We start from the raw sequence: 16,956 nt of genomic DNA, 5'->3' as shown, positions 1-16,956 counted from the left end.
TTTTGGGGATACTCTTACTCAAGTATGCATGTTTAAATAAGATCATACTTTTTACTCCTCTACTTGTATTATACAATGTGCCTGCTTGCTTTGGTTACGCAGTATTCTGATGCCCAGTCATTGATTTTTTAAAATAACACATCTGCAAAAACAACCTCAGACATTCTAAGATAGGACAGGATTTTAAACTTCCTATGAAACTAAATGTTCAGCAAAGCAGGGATGGATTGTAGTAAACAAACTGTTTTCCTCTAAACATGGATGTCAATGCCATAGTCTTCCTAAAAACAAAAAAAATCCTAAATGCTTGGAATATACATTTGTTTGACTTGTACGTAGTTAAATTGTCCTTTATATGTTTATTTTTCCCAACGTACTTGCAGAATACTGAATTTGTCTTTGAAAATTAGTGAGGAATATAATTTCAACAGTATCATGCAAAGATACATATGGGGAATAAAAGCATTAAAAATTTGTTAGAATTCAGATGAGTAACTAGGCTTTTTATTTCACAGCTAGAACAATGCATCAATGGATTGTACACATAACAACAATTCACTGGTAGTTTAAAAACTGCTATTTTTCCAGCCCTATTGTAAACCTTATGGCTATCATAATTTATATCATATGGCTATAATTTAAACCTTTACTAAATTGCTGCTTGGTAGTAATTATCATGTGGAGCTTAACAGTACAATAGTCCTCTTAGTGTGTGAAAAAATGAGAATGTGAAAATGAAAAACAGTAACACTGTTACTAGCAGTATGTACAAAGAATACTAATGTATTTAAATGCTTACCGGATTTCTGTGAGGTGGTACTCTGTACCGATGGCCACAATGCATTGATAACTATTGGCAGGCGCAGGGAGAGATAACAACGACGGCGATGGTGCCTCCTACTGTCAGTCAAAGATGCAGGCGAATGCTCTCATGCTTTCTTCCATCAAGAGGCAGGTCATAGAAAAACCGTCTGTCCCAGTGACCAGTTCTCCTCGCAGCCTGAATCAGACTGTGTCCTAGACACATTCTGGGATGACACTCTGAACAGGCCCCATGAAAAGGTGAAAGTGAAAGTGAAAGTGGACAGACAGATGATAGGCCCTTTTAGGAGTTTAGAGCTACAGTACCCACAATTCCACCTGAGAAACTGCCAAACCAGAGATTCAGTGTTGGTGAAACAGTTGCTGATTCCCAAGAGTCACAATTCCATTCCAGCTAGTTTTAGACTCTCCAGCGCACTCAATGCAATGCGCCTTGGCCAGCCACACCTTGCTGAGACCTTGCGCATGAATTGTGTAACAGATTGGTCGTAGAACTAGAAACCGGCTCACGGATGCCTCTCGGACTTCCGGCTACTCATTACTTACTAGCAGCTAAGCTTTTGTGTCCAGCTTTGGTCTCGATGTCACTGTTATTTCACTTACTGTTCGTTTTAAATTCAATTAGTTACAACTCAGGTGTTGTTGTTGGATACGGTTTGAAAAAGACAGAATGTGTACAAATATTATGTGGTCACTGCTGATGGTAACATCACCGAAAGTCCCCTAGAATGACAGTTTGAGCCTTTGGAAGGTCATCCGTCAATTGAACATATTGCTCACTTTTGCAGAAATTCAGACACCGCTTACAAACCATTAAAACAAAACACACACAGCTCCCCTCTATTGTGGACATTTTTTACAACTCGCTGTCTCAGGTTGTTGGAAGTATCGCTAAGGATACCAGTCATCCTGGTTTCTCATTTTTCTCCCCCCTTCCCTCTGGTAAGTGTTATAGGAGCGTAAAGGCACAAACTTCCAGATTCAGAGACAGTTTCTTCCCACAAGCTGTGGAATTACTGAACTTTACCTCTACCACTGGCACACACTGATGTTTTATTTTTTAGTTGTACTGTATATTATTTAACGTGTTGTTGTTGCTGCTGCTGTTCTGTGTTTATGTTTTTGGTGATTCCTTTAATGTCTTTGTATTGGAGCACACATGCAAATAAGCATTTCATTGCACTTGTGCAGATGACAATAAACTGAACTGAACTGAAAAGACAACAAAAAATGGAAAACTGGATTGCTAAAGTAATTTATGGCAATAATGTCTTTCACTGAGCCACTCCCTACAATAGTTTCTTTCACTAAAATAATTCGGTAGGAGATATTGGCTGTTAATAAGGTGAGGCAGAGGCAGCCTGAAGGGAAATTCTGAGCATTCTTCCCTGTCAACAATCAAAGAACCTAGAACCTGTTGAAGTTTTGTTATTTAAAAGATGAAGTTCTATGCACTTTCAGTCTTTGGTTTCAGGATGAGTAAAGCATCTTCTGCACGTCAGAAGGATATCTTAATCAGAGAAAAGGCTGTCCTTGCTCACTTTGGTTAAATCTTATATTTAGTTCCATTTGTTTGTGAAAAAGGGTACTGTATGAATTTAACAACATGTTTATTTAAGTTTATTGCACAGTTTATAATGTTAGATAGGCTACCACAGAAATTCTTTCAAGAAAATGAATATATCATGTATAAACATACAGTATACTGTCAGGTCAGAAACACAATGTTTCCGCTGTTGAGCCTTCTTCGGGTGTCGGAACGTTGTGTTTCTTTTCTTCTCTTTTCAACATGGAATAAACCTTTACTTGTTCCTTTGCAGCCTTTACAGTACAGTACATGCTGACGGAGCTCCCTACTTGAACTGCTATCAGGTCATGTGATTCTGCTTGCCAGATATTTTACCCATCACATGCAGAGTTTCTGGTGATAAAGAAACTACTCATGTTTTAAACATGCAATAATGAACACGTTTTAAAACTTTTTTTGTTTTTAAGAAATGAAGTGCTTAAAGCAGAGAATAATCTGTAGTCACCTTAAAATGATAAGTATCTACTTTAGGATCAATCACTGCTCAGAGCTCCAAACTTCCAGTTCTTTTGCAAAACAACAGTGCTAATAAAAATGCCAGTACAGTCTAAACATAACTTTGGGAATATGTAGTGTTATAAGCACTTGCTTATGATAGCCGTAAGGTGAAGTAATTGCCTCTTATGAACTGGAAACACTAACCACAGCAACATTTCCTCAATACTTAACACCAGATCCTCCTATTAATCATTGAACTGACCTTGACTTAGGCTATAACCTGCTTGCCTTTCTATTTCCCCTATAAGACTGTGGTGAATCTAACTGGCAGATCCTGTTTGGCCAGGGCGGTGTATTAACAGGCAATATCAGTGTCCCTGACACAGTAGCCGTCACTATGTTATGAGTTTATGAACCTTTTTGTATATTTTCTCCCCAATGAGTCTGAACTATAACCAGGGTTCACTCAACACAAAGCATTACAGGTTAAACCTGATACCAGACTAGACAGCCCTAGCTGGGTTTTGACCCCTTTTATCAAAGAATCAAATCAGTGACTGCTGAAGTCAATTACTCCTACAAATGTAAAACTTTATTTAGCTCTCTGTCTATGGAGCATCTCTAGGCTGCCCTTCAGTGGCCTAAACTAGTTTCAACACCCCAGATACTGCTCTGTTACATATCTCACCTATGAAGCTCAATCCTGTGGACGCTGCCACAGCCACCACAAGGCACCCTGGACATTAGCAAGCTGAGACCCCTTGCAGTGCTGGATTGTATTATGGATTACCCCTGCAAGAAAAAAATGTTTGTGTGACATTGTGTCAGATATTTTTTTCTGCTTGGTCACTCCAAGTAAGATAGGCATGATCTGTACCTAATGTAAACCAAAATGGGTTTGACACTGAAGAATTGCACAAGACAAACCTGCAGCAAGGCCCTGAATGTGGACTCTAGGAGGACCTGCTAAAGATCCTCCATAGATGAGGCACAGTGTAAGGCAAATTGTGTAATTGTTATGCCAGAGGCATAGGGATGCCAAACCATTGAATATAATGTGTGAAACCAGCAGTCTATAGCACCAAGTGCCGAGAAGCAGACGCGGATAGAAGTGCTGAAGCCGTAGCTTCCAGAGGCTGCCTTTGTGACAGGAATGTCCGGGGATGAGGCTTACAGGTGACAAACCTGCTTTCCCAAGCAGATCCAGTTAGAAAACAAGAAAGCAGATAGCAGTGTTGCATGAGATGTGGGCATGTTTTGAAGGAAAAGCAACAGAGAGGAGGCAGGCATAGAAAGCTGCTGCTGAAGCTGAGCACAGCAACTGGACGCAGGCAGAGACCAAAAAATAAAACATCAGGGATTTAGAATTAACTTCTGCACAAGGTAGTCTCTGGATCCCTAAACCTGAAGGAGGCAAAAAAAAAACTTCCTGCTAGTTGGGACTTCAAAATACAGAGACAAGAACAATGGAAAGAAAAAAAAGATATACAATAGAAATTCTTTGCAAGTTACTGTACCAAATGGACAACAGAATATACGCGTTCAGCAGGTTTGAGCAGAGAGAAGGTACATTCCAGTGACACTGACATGCCATTAAAACACAGAGATGTCAAGAGATGCTGGCAGGATCTTTGTCAGTCCCAAACAGTACATTCCAGTCTGCCAGCAGGGCTGTTGTTTTCATTTAGAAGAAAGTAAGATACACATGCAAAAAAAAATGCAATTTACAATATGTTAAGAGATTAGAGATCATCTGTAATGAAAAAAGCTATTTAAAATGAAGGAGTAATTATTTATAATATAGTTAATAGAATATTTTGTAAAAAGATGACCTAAGACATTGGTTTCTTCAATGAATGGGTGCATGAATCAAAGACAGGACTGAATATGTAATGGTATGATGAGTTGTTTCTCAACTTGGAGAATTTATGACCTTTGCATTATAGGCAAATCAATGAATACTGCAAATAATTATCTCTCCAGTAGTCCCAGAGCTACCCAGTTTAGTTATGGATCACTCCCCTTCCTCACATTATGAAGAAAGTAGACTTCCAGTTCAGAAATATATTGGTTTGTGAAATTAAAGTGAATTCTACATTAATATATTTCATTACAAGATGTCCTTGTAAACTGTTTCAACTGTTTCAAATATCCATCATTTAATACTACAGTATATGTATTAATAGAGTCCTTTAAATACTTTGAATGTCTTTTGTATATTGGGTAATGCTTAGCTACAGATATAAAATAGCACATTTTTTCAATTTAAGGTGAGCTTTATAATGAACATTTTGCTTTACTTTAAAAATCCTTCACACATTTTGAGTGCACCATTTGGTTAAAATCAATTAATTTTTTTCTTAAGTTCCCATTCCTGTTGCCACCCACAGACAGAAATGAAAGACCAGTTCTACTGGTACAGGACAAAAAGGAGTATGAGCATCTATGTGTGTATCTGTGCAGTATCAGTTATTGAAACCAGACATTCCTGGGAGACAGAGAGACACTGAACCTTCACAAATACAGGTAGAAGTAAAAATATTTCATTACATTTTTATACCTCTAAAAACAATGATGTTTAAAAAAATGGATCTGACTGCTTATGCATATACTGTATGTGTATCATTCTACAGGACAAGCAACTGGGCTTCCAATTCTGAGACTTTCAAATCATACAATACAGCTTTGTACTACATATTCTGTTTTGATGGTGTTGTAAACCTCTATTACTTTAGACTGCAGGTGCAGGGTGTTAATGCAGATCCCAAAAAGCTTCTGTGATGTGATTTTCAATTTATCCAAAAGTCTACATATAATATGGTTATGTGAAATGACTACAAAAAACCTCCTCATCTTGGTTGAGATTGAAAGCAATTTACTATTTACACCATTTCACTGTAGCAACATTTCTCTAGAACCTTGAGAGGTAGTTTAAACAAGAAGGCAAAGAGTTAAACAAGAATTAAGTTTAATAATGAATAAAAAGTCTAAAAATCCTAGGAGAACAAGTAGTCTTCTTGGAAATATTACAGACAGCAAAGCTGTACACCAACTATACTTCTCTTGTTAGATTAAGGATCTGTCAACCTGACTGTATCCTCTAGAATGAGCACACACCCTCTATAAGCAGATACATTAATTCCACATGAAAATGAACTTGATAAAAAATGCTTCAGTGGAATCTTACACCAGGAAAGTACTTTAATACTTATCTACTGTAACTTGAAGACAATATTTTGCTAGTCTTGGTGAGCACGTTTCTGAAAAGAATGGTATTCTGTATGGTGTTCCACAAGGAATTATATTGGTCCTCTTTGTTTTACATTGTACATGTTGCCACAAATTATTAATGGTTGAATTTTTAATGAGTATGATGTCATCTTCCATAGTTATGCAGATGATACACAGCTATACATATCTGTAGAGCCAGATAACACAGATGCGCTAAATACCTTGATAAACCGTACAGTATATCCAGTGTTATAATTTGGATGAATAATAATCTCCTCAATCTTAATTTCATGAGGAATGACAGCAGTCGAAGTTTGTGTGAGAGTCGAATAATTTATTGAATTTTGTGAAAACTTTGGCTTATCTCACTTGGCTGAGGGCTGCCCAAGGGGCAGCTGCAAAGTTAGAGATGGGGTGGAAGAAGGATGTGAAAAGGAGCGAGGAAGAGGAGAGGGTGACGTGTGGTATATGGGAACTGAGGCGTTTATGTCAGGATTAGGCGCCAGTTGCGCCAGGAGAGCTTAATTAGTGCAGCTGCCTTCATCCCTCCCGAACGTTTGTTAGAACTCCATGATGACAAAATGGAAATTCCTATTGTTGGCACAAATATTAATAAAAAAATATTAAGTAAATTAGGAAATCTGGGTCCACAGGTGAACCCTGTAGTGAGAAACCTAGGTGTTATTCTTGATTCAGAGTTGATTTTTAAGCTCACATTGACAATTTCTCTAAGACCACTTTCTTTCACCTCAGAAATATTGCACAAGTTAGACCTTACCTTAGTCTGAAGATGCTAAAAATTGATGCTTTTGTTTTCTCAAAGCAAAAACACTTCATGTTTGAATTTGTTTTTGAGGGGCAGGGGGTGTTCTGAGATAATCTGCAAGGGAATAAGAACAAGAACATTTTAGAGTCCAAACCTGAGGGAACACAAAGGGAAACTAAAAGAGTTTGTGAAGGCACTATCAGTAAATCTCAAACTTTGGCAAGGATTCAAAGGCAGATTACAGACCAGTAACATTCTAAGAAGAATCAGGAAATGACACCTTCTAAAAAACAAAGAACAATCCATTTTATTAGAAGTATTAAATGCCTTATTTAAAGTGGAATGCCTTATTTTTTAAAACATTTTATGACTCACTCAGATGACACTATTTAATCAATTTTAATACATTTTAGGAATGAATATTTTGATTATATTTTGCAGTTGTTTGACATTTAGCTCTGCCTAAAAATGGATTTTCAAAGTCTGGCAGACATTTCATGGTAAATTAGAAACACAGTTTCTTTTCTTTTTAAAATGAAAAATAATAGATCAAGTCCATTCACCACTGCCATTCAGCTTACTAGAACAGCTGCCTCTTGATGAAGCTAGAAACCTTTTTGTTATATATTTTGAATATTCATGGAAATTGTGCAAACCATTAATCTAGTTCAATCTTTTGAATAATAAAATGCTTATATTATTATAAATGCGCAGAGCTAGGAGCTGATAGTGTAAAAATGCATAATTAGGATTTTTTCAACAAATTCAATCAAAATCCAATTAATATCCAAATGTTATGTCATGTTGGGAAAAGCCACATCTGCTGGAGAGGCTGAGGAATCCAAGTGTGGGATCTCAGTGTAGGCGCTCTTCACCGGGATCCAGTATTTGGATTCAAGACCTGGAGGTGATAGCCGAACAGGAGAGGCGCTAGCAGACGGGCTGATCAGAGACTGGAGGATAGGAGCACCTTCCAGTAACAGGGCAGGGCAGAGCAAAGCAGGGAAGCTGTGCTGGCTATCAAGGCGGGTAGACAGGAGGTCTGGCAGAACCCCACTGGTCCGGTGCTAAGCAGAGCTGAGTGGATGACAAAAAGAGTACCGACTGGCAACATGGTTCAAGATCCGGCTGGATACTCTGGCTGAGTTTATCCTTCTCTAAAATGGGCTTGTACGGTGCCCACAGCAAGCACTTCCCCAGCCAGGGAAGCTCAGAGTGACAGAGTACCAGTCGGTAGACAGATTAGTGTTAACATACAGTATCTTGGACTGAACAGAACTGTTACTTGCTAAGTGGGGGCAGGGGGTTGTGACAAGTGGCCTGAACAAGTCCTCACAGCCCCCACAAGTGTGCGACTCCTCATGTGAATGAGGCCGGTTTCCATGGAGACCAAAAACTGAGCTCTGGCCCACCCGGGCGTACTGCCTAATCCCATAAAACATCCTACTGCTGGAGCTCAGTGTCATCTTCCACACACAGACTCCAGCAGAAAGAAGTAGACTATGGCTTAGTCTCTGAAACACAGGCTACTCGTCATAGAGGAGATGGCTGAATATAGCTTCTCGACAAGAGGAGGAGAGGAGGTGGGAAGAGAGCTCGTTGAGTCCAAGTGTTGAGCCTGACACAGAGTCAGGTGTGTGCTCAGTAGTGACCATAAGGTTGATCCCCACCGAACAACAAATGTAAAAGCTTTTTTTCTGTTGTAACTACGAATATTATTTTAAATACCATTATTTGTGAATGCCAGCTGTGTATTCTGCTGACTCTGAAACAGGTGGTAAGTGAAAGAGAAAACAGAAACAGCTTGCTGACTCTCTCTCATTTTTCAGCCATGGACACCAAATCAATCGAGATCGCTGCCCTGGGGCGACCCCTGCGCCTCGGGATGCTATACGACTGCCGCAATGACACCTTCATCCCAGGTACTCCCATCTCACACTCACACATAGCGAGCATCTCCTTTCAGCCGTGTTAGAGGACCCCTTTCCCTGACACCGACGGAGAACATCTGTAGCAGAGTAGCATAAGGGCATACTGTAATCATGAGTTTTCTTCTGCTAACTTGCATTTTTATATTAATATTGACTAAACTTTTAAATATACTGTATGAATGGTCAAATCAACACTGTAATTCAAGGTAGAAAACTGTATAGCATGTTCAAGGATAAACTAATGTTCTGACAAGTAAATTATTTGTTGTTTCCTATTTATTGAACAAAAAAATGTGCTGTGAAAAATATGCCTCAAAGAATGACATACTGTAGTGACAATCTCAGAAGCCTCAGGTCTAGGATGGGGGTCTTCTAGGGCACCAGGAAGTATATTGAGTAAAAGCCCACCTGCAGGTTGATGGGTATGAATTGAAATTTTGGAAGAAGAACTTCTATCTCCACAGATAGCAATGCCGTGAGAGGGTGTATGAACTGTTGTTACTTGTAAAAACAGGTGGTTTAATACAGCAGTTGCTAATGAGTCTCCTTGGCTATCTGCAACCAGAGAAAATATCACTAGCCTGAAGGCAAAACCCCTTAATGCCAGGGGCATTTAAAAGGGGCATTTTGGTACCCCCATGAGGTCAGGTGGCAAGGGCATTCTCTCAAGCATGCTTTGAACTCTATGATCATGGGTCAGAGCTTGTCATTTTTTACTTTGTGTCAGTAAAAGCTATTGTAGATTGTGATGACAAAGTTAAACAGTATGGTCAACCAATTTTGGGTTGTGACCCATAGATCGAGAACCCCATATCTACTGTAGACTCTGGTAGAGTTACTGTTTGAATTAGTCAAATGTTTCACTTCATGAACGAATGGGCGAACATAAGTTGGGGACTGAAGTTCTTCTCTGTCTTCTCTTTAGGTGTTACCCTGTGGGACAGAGAAGCGTTAATGAAGGATCTTGATGTATCTGTGAAGCCCAACACAGAGTTCAAGATCCTTGCTTCTGACTCTCTCAGGGAAAAGACCAAGGCATTTAATGTGAGAGGATCCCTGAAGGCCAGTATCCTCGGGGGCATCATAGAGCTAGGGGGGTCTGCCAAATATTTAATGGACACGTCCCCCTCCAGCCGACATTGCAGGGTCACTCTGCAGTACAGCAGAACCACTCGCTTTGAGCAGCTGACCATGACCCAGCTGGGCCAGGTGATGTATGAAAAGGTTTTTGAGCAACACACAGCCACCCACGTGGTAACAGCTGTGCTGTATGGGGCTCAGGCTTTCTTTGTGTTTGATCAGAGTGCCTCCGATAAGAAAGAGAAGAAAGATATTGCAGGAGAACTCAAAGCTTTGATCGAAAAGATACCCAAAATTCCTGTCGGAAGCAGGGGTGAAATGGGCGTGACTAAGGAAGACAAGGAGAACATAAAGAAGTTTAGCTGCACATTCCATGGAGACTTTGAAATTCAACAAAATCCATCTAATTACCTGGAGGCTGTGGAGGTTTACAGAATGCTCCCTAGTCTGCTGGGAGAGAATGGGGAGAAAGCTGTGCCTGTAAGGGTCTGGCTGTATCCTTTGAAGAGTCTGGACCCAAGAGCTGCTCGGCTCATGAGGGAGATCAGTGAAAACCTGGTATCACAGATAGAGACAGTACTGGTGCAGTGCATCAAGGCCAGCAGGAGGTCCTGGGACATGCAGAGTGACAGCACTGTGGCTCAATTCAGCATCCTAAAGGAAAAACTCCATCAGTTTGAGGGCATCATGGCTCAATACAAAACAAGGTTTCAGAAAGCTTTGTCTGAAATCCTGCCAGTCATCCGGGGGGGAGAACAAGAGGAGCAGGCCCTAGTCAACCTTCTCCAGTCTCACAGCGAGTCTCCCTTCACTAACTCCAAGCAGAGGAAATGGCTCGATGAGAAAGAATCTGAAATAAATATACTGAGATCTTACACCGATGCCATGAAAGGCATCCCCGTCATGTCATCACCCAGTGACCTCAACAGCATCCTTTTCAATCCAGAGATAGATACTGTCATCTGCTTCACATTCACCTCGCTGGTCTACAAAGAGCCGTACCTCTCAGTCTTGACTCATTACCTTTGGCAGAGCAAAACATCTGACAACTTAAAGCAGAACTCTGCCTCTGTTAATGGACTGAGCAAAGAGGAGACCCAGCCATGGTTTGCATCATCAGACATGATGAGGGTGACTCTTCAGTGGTTTATAGAATACGCAGAGGCCAACAGAGATAATAAGAAAACCCAATTCATTATTGCCACTGTCTCAGACCAGTCCTGTCCTGGAGCCTCTATTCGCCTCTATCGCCACGGAAAACTAGTGACTCCTGCATTCAGACCTGTATTGAAGCCGGATCCCCCTGTGCCAATTGACATCCACATTGACAGAGTGACCCTGAGGCTGCTGCCCTCACAGAGTGGGGAGACAGAACATTTCAGAGTGGAGTACAGAGAAGTGCACAAAGATCAGCGAGGTCGTTGGATGGTCACTGACACTCCTGACACACAATATGCTTGGACCCTGTCAGGACTGCAGCCAGGAACACTGTATGAATTCAGGTACAGGGCAGTGGATGCTGTGGGGATGAGTGAGGCCAGTGAGGCCATTAAGATCCAGACAAAATATAACCCAAGAGCTGCACCTGGATGCCCACTGGTACAGAGAGACGCTGTCTCTGGAATCGTCACAGTGAGCTGGGAGGAGCCGGCTGTTGTGAGAGGGGGGCTGCCCGTGTTGCAGTACAAAGTGGAATACAAGGATGAAAGATGGGCTCTGTGGGCAGCCAAGCTGACAGAGGGTGATGAGACGACCTGCACTATAGATGGGCTGCAGTACTCGAGTTCATACAGATTCCGAGTGTACTCAGGCTTTGCAGGAGGAGAAACCAGTCCACCCAGTCAGGAGGCTGAGCTCTCCTTTGTGGGAGGTAAGAGCACTTGCTGTATGACCCACCGCACACGCACTTTAGCCTGAATGGGAAACTGCTGTCTTAATGTCTGTACACACTGCAGCCTTAATAACACACCATTTAGAGACTGCTGCCTGATGAAAACACTGTACCCACATTGCTGGCTGCATGAGAATCTGTGAACTTACTGCAGACTGAAATATAAAATTGTGCACACACAATAGCCTTTTAGATACACAGTAAACACTGCAGCATCATAGACATATTTTGCATACATTACAAAGTGAGCTAGATTCCCGAGATTTAAGAGCATGTTATCTGTATTTTGTATTGCTTGTTTTCTATTCATTATCCAGTTCTTGATAAATATAAACTGGTAACGTTCCAGTTACATATTTGATTCTTGTAAGTTCGTCCATTTGTGTTACTGCCATGCTTTCATTCAAATCAAGGTTCTACTGTAATCACAATTCAAATACATGAAACCAATTAGACCAAAATTTACCCTGATGTAGATTGCTTGTGACAGATGTCATCAAGGTCAGCCTGATTAATCCAGACTTTGGCTCTATCCCAAATGAGCCCCATTGTGGAATTGTTGGGCCTGAGGAGGCCCAAGTAATTCAGTTGAATGCCCTTGCGGCATTACTGGAGATATGAAACTCTACCCCCTGGCTCAGAAGAAAATTGCAGTTTTTCCAGACAAAGACACTGAGACTCTTAATGGCACCAGTGATAAATTTTCTATTGCAGGGCAGCTCTTCATTGCTCGCCTTAACTGCTCAGTTTCTTTCTAATTTAAACTGTAGACATTTTAAGTTATACATGTTTAAAAGATTTATCTGATGCTCTGAACCTGCTTCTTAAACAGATGTACATCCACAAATGTTCATACATGTTCAAATCCCCTATTTGTATCATGGTAATGCTAAGATAACCTTTTGTCCTTTATACTGGCTGAGTCTGAATTAATTTAATGCTGTTTCCCCTTGCAGTGCCAAGAACCAGGGATGAGTTTCTGCGGTGTAAGTCTGATTTTTTGGCCGCCCCACTGTCTGACTACCTGTCTCTTTATCTGGCTGTCCATTCCTTTGGCTGTGTGTCTATCTTGCTGTCCAGCTGGCTGTCCATCTGTTTAGCTGTCTGTCTGACGGACATTTGAGGTGACTGTGCTGTCAATCCTGTATATGAATCCTTATTCTGTAGAACTAACCTGGACTCTACTGGTTCTGGTCCCGTCTGCTTGAGTTCACCTGTTCTTTCTTCCTCCTCCCTCTCTCCTGCAGATACCTGTCAGCTCACACCAGACCTGGAGACCGTGCACCGACGGCTTTCTGTCTCTGAAAGGAATATAGAGATGACGCGCAAGAAGGAGAAAATGCCATACCCTGACCATCCAGAGAGATTTGAGTGGCATCCCCAAGTGCTGTGCAGAGAGGGGCTGACTGGCCGCTGTTACTGGGAGGTTGAGTGGAGTGGGAAAGGGGTCACTATAGGAGTCGCATACAGAGGAATAGGGAGAAAAGGAAAGGGTTATGACAGTTGCCTTGGGCACAATGACAAGTCCTGGGGTTTGGAATGTAGGGGTTCTGGTTACTCGGTCTGGCACAATAACAATGAAACCGTCATACCTGTCTCCTCGTCCCCCAGAGTGGGAGTGTATCTGGACTGGGTGGGGGGCACGCTGTCATTTTACAGTGTCTCCCCTGACTCCATGTTACACCTACACACACTCGAAGCAATATTCACTGAGCCCCTCTACCCTGCTTTGGGGGCTAAGGACAATGGCTGTTCCTTCTCCTTGTGTCAGCTGGAATAATCCTCCGTGTTTTCTAAGAAAGTGTCCGCTTCTAGCTAATGTATGCTTTCAGTCCCTTGAACCAGAGTTTCCACCAGACAGAGAGAGGGCCTTAAAACAGGACTAGTGCTTCTTCACTTCTCCCTCTAAATTCACTTTATATTCTGTATACTGTAGCCTTGGCTGAATTTAATTTGTACAGTTTGTTTTTCCTAAATTTTTATTTGTTTTTTGGCATTTATTGTTAGCAATGGTTATTTCTTTTAGGTAGCAAAAGACTGATTGATTTTTATGCAACTGGCTTTTTGATTCCACTCAAATTGTCAAGCTTATAACTGAACAAAATTCTCTGTTACTAGTAGCATTGATTTCCATTATTATCCAATAATTTAGAAAGTGCTTTTATTCAAATCAGTTATTAGAATGCTGAACAGTGTGCATTGATTCAATGTTCGTCCTGCACAGAGTTTTGAAATGTAAATGAACAAATTCTCAAAATGCAAAACTTTCAAACAGGTAAAGAATGACAGAGTTTTATTCCAACAGGATTCTTATTTTGGCACTTTCAGCACACAATCAGTGTGAAGCGGTATCTGTTTTCTTAGTTTAGCAAGGAACAGAGGGTTTTTATTGTCTTCAATAGCTCTGCAAGTGTCAGTCCCCATCACCACTGTCATTGTTGGAACATCGTTCAGCATGTTTCAAAAGGTTTAAGATACTGGAAGTGACAGCCAGCATTTACCATCTTTTTTTGTACATTACTTTTACCCCAATTTTGCCCTAAGAAATGACAGCATTGCAGATGACCAGTTCATTCTTCAGATATGTTTTCTACTTTTTTGGAAAGATGGCACAACATTTACAGCTTTAAAATAAATTCTGCCAATCCCATCCTATTGCTTTCCCTTCAAATTCCTCTTTTTTTTAGCCTATTTTTTATTAATGTGAATTCTCTCTCTACCATGTTTTTGGTAATGTCTTTACTTATTTCATGTTGCTGGCTTCATAATCCCTTCATAACTGCTGCACAAGGTGTTAGAATCACATGCATGATTCTTTATGGGGCATGCACAAATGACATAATGAGTGCATAAGAGGTCATGACATTTGTTTTAGCCTCGCATTGTACCAAGCACTGTAAACATAACTACATTATTTATAGCGCTTGTGTAGAAGCTATGAAGGGATTATGAAGGCATGATGCAGCATCATTCAAAAGATACAAAAACAGGCTATGGTCTGGGTTCCAGATTCATCAGGACTGTGGCAAGGGAATAAGAACTTCAGAGAAGTTACAATAGTGAGACTAGGCTGTTCCGCCTAACTGAGGGTCAATATTTGTCTATATATCAAGTCATAACTTCCCAATATGACCCAGTTATCTATTCCAAGCTCTTGTAGTTTTTTTTCCTATTATTAGTTTGAAATTGGTTGTTCACATGTTAAAAGTTAAAATATGTTCCTGTGTTTGTTTCACATGACTTTACTAACCTTGGTGAGAGTGTGTGAGTGTCTGGCTGGCTGTGTGTGCTGTACGATGGGCTGACATCCAGTCCAGTGTGTATCCTGCTTGGCGCCTGTTGCTTGCTGGATGGAGTCGTCTCCAGCTCCCCCGTGATCCTGAATTGGATGAAGTGGTTGTACTGTATATAAAGACATCACGCAGGGCTAGTACTCACTGCAGAAGGTTATTGTATCACATACAGTGAACAGTGTATGTTTAGAACAGTGAAGTGAAATTGGTCATTTTGCTGTGTACTAATGAAATGTGTATTTCAGATCAATGAATATGAAGCAGAATGATAGAAATTCAATATGGTTTTAGCCATATTACATCAATATCAAATTTCCTTAGTACACAGCAAAATGAGATGTCACTTCACTGTCCCAGTTCTTAAGCTTTTCACTGTTGTATCGATCGTGTATTTTAATGAATAAACTGTATATACAGTATGATGCTTATCCTGCGTGGTTTAGTAAAATAGAGGTGTCTATACATATCCACGGGTATACAGTAGGGAAAGAAAAAAAATGTTTCCATACTGTATTTCATATTTTAAATTGCTCTGAGACACCTGTATAGACATTGATCTTTCCTCTCTTGAATAAAGTTGGTGGACAAATTCAAATCCCCGAATACTGAACATCAATGTAATATCTTATAAACTAAGTGGATAAAGCAAAGATTTTTGCTAATACTATTCTGTAAACCTGCTGTAAGGTTCCCGTAAACCAATCGTGATCTAGCGTACTTTAATTCCCAAAATGTGATTGGTTATCACTCTTGTCTGTCAAAAACCCCAATCACGTGATACGCATGTTGGTCGGAGCAGGAAGCTTCTTTCTGTCAGGAGCAACAGATGGGTGGGATTAATAAGGGCAGTTTTAAAACAGCCTTCATAGACCCGTGTATAACTGTCGCCTCCCAGTGGTATTTTACCGGCATAACATTATATTTCCGAAGCTCTCCCTATTACATCAGAAGTTTCCTTGAACTCAATATTTGAAATGCAAACTGTATTGCTCACAGAAATTAAGAAATGTAGATAGTTGCAGAAACAACTATATAATACTAGTTTTCCCTTCATAATTGATTTACTAAAAAAATTTGGTTTTGATTTAAATACAGCTCGTACATATTTTGTATTTTTTCCGATCAATAGATGACTATACCACACAATTCTGAATCGCTGAGTTTTTCGTCTCAGTTTGCTCTCACTTATTAATAAACAGAGGGAGCCCTTCGCTTTTGTAACCGGCCGTAAGGAACATAGAAATGTAAAATTGTATTAGATGAGTCCAAACACGTTCCCATCATTCCAAACTCGACGCCATCTTACTGAGGTCACAGCTCACAATTTTCTACAGAGAGGTATTAATTCTACAAGTTTGCCTGATTTCATACAATACAGCGCACACACGATTTAATTAAAAAAAACACACTTCTTGTGGGAAAACCAAAGGCACAATAACACAAAGTTTAGAAGAGTGATCTAAGTGGAGGCCACTAGTTTGGCAGTAATAAGTAGGCAACTAATTTAAGAAAATAAATTAGGATCTACCAGAGTGCAAACACTGCTTACTGAACTATTTTAAAACCTGCTGGGTATTTCAGTTAGTTTAAAAAAATCTAGTAGCTTTAATTGGAGGTTACAGTATTATGCAAGTAATATAAGGTCCTCTAAATTAACAGCAAGTGGCCACACAAACAAAACAAATCATAACTAAGCCAAATTAATGCAACCAGTCACAGGGCAGCAGAAGTATAACACCACCAAGTGCTTAGTGTTGCTTTGGCACACACGCTGGCAGTTAGAGAAGGCTGTCTCTTCCTTTGAAACAGCGGGGTAGAAATAGTACAATTGCGTCATTCAGAATATCCCCACATGTGACAACAAACAGCTGGGAAAGCAGCATGTGGACAGAAGGATACACAAATCTGAACTGAAT

The 16,956-nt window shown here is 40.4% G+C and overlaps 1 protein-coding gene across 1 annotated transcript; it reads left to right on the top strand.

The window, feature by feature from the left end:
* The first annotated feature begins 5,295 nt into the window (after positions 1 to 5,295).
* Positions 5,296 to 15,635, top strand: LOC148817110 (neoverrucotoxin subunit beta-like). Its single transcript, XM_088939212.1, has 5 exons — positions 5,296 to 5,374; positions 8,675 to 8,767; positions 9,702 to 11,726; positions 12,704 to 12,733; positions 12,995 to 15,635. The coding sequence occupies exons 2-5, from the start codon at positions 8,677 to 8,679 to the stop codon at positions 13,525 to 13,527; spliced, it is 2,679 nt and encodes an 892-aa protein (XP_088795338.1). The 5' UTR covers positions 5,296 to 5,374; positions 8,675 to 8,676; the 3' UTR covers positions 13,528 to 15,635.
* The last annotated feature ends 1,321 nt before the right edge of the window (positions 15,636 to 16,956 follow it).

This window comes from Atractosteus spatula, chromosome 21 (genome assembly GCF_055471065.1).
Source record: "Atractosteus spatula isolate fAtrSpa1 chromosome 21, fAtrSpa1.hap1, whole genome shotgun sequence".
In the NCBI taxonomy this organism is placed as follows: domain Eukaryota; kingdom Metazoa; phylum Chordata; class Actinopteri; order Semionotiformes; family Lepisosteidae; genus Atractosteus; species Atractosteus spatula.
This window is presented reverse-complemented; position numbering and strand designations above follow the sequence as displayed.

Coding starts and splice junctions, on each gene's coding strand:
- LOC148817110 (XM_088939212.1), top strand. CDS start 8,677: ATGGACACCAAATCAATCGAGATCGCTGCCCTGGGGCGACCCCTGCGC. Junction 8,768..9,701: donor CAATGACACCTTCATCCCAG/GTACTCCCATCT, acceptor TCTTCTCTTTAG/GTGTTACCCTGTGGGACAGA. Junction 12,734..12,994: donor CAGGGATGAGTTTCTGCGGT/GTAAGTCTGATT, acceptor TCTCTCCTGCAG/ATACCTGTCAGCTCACACCA.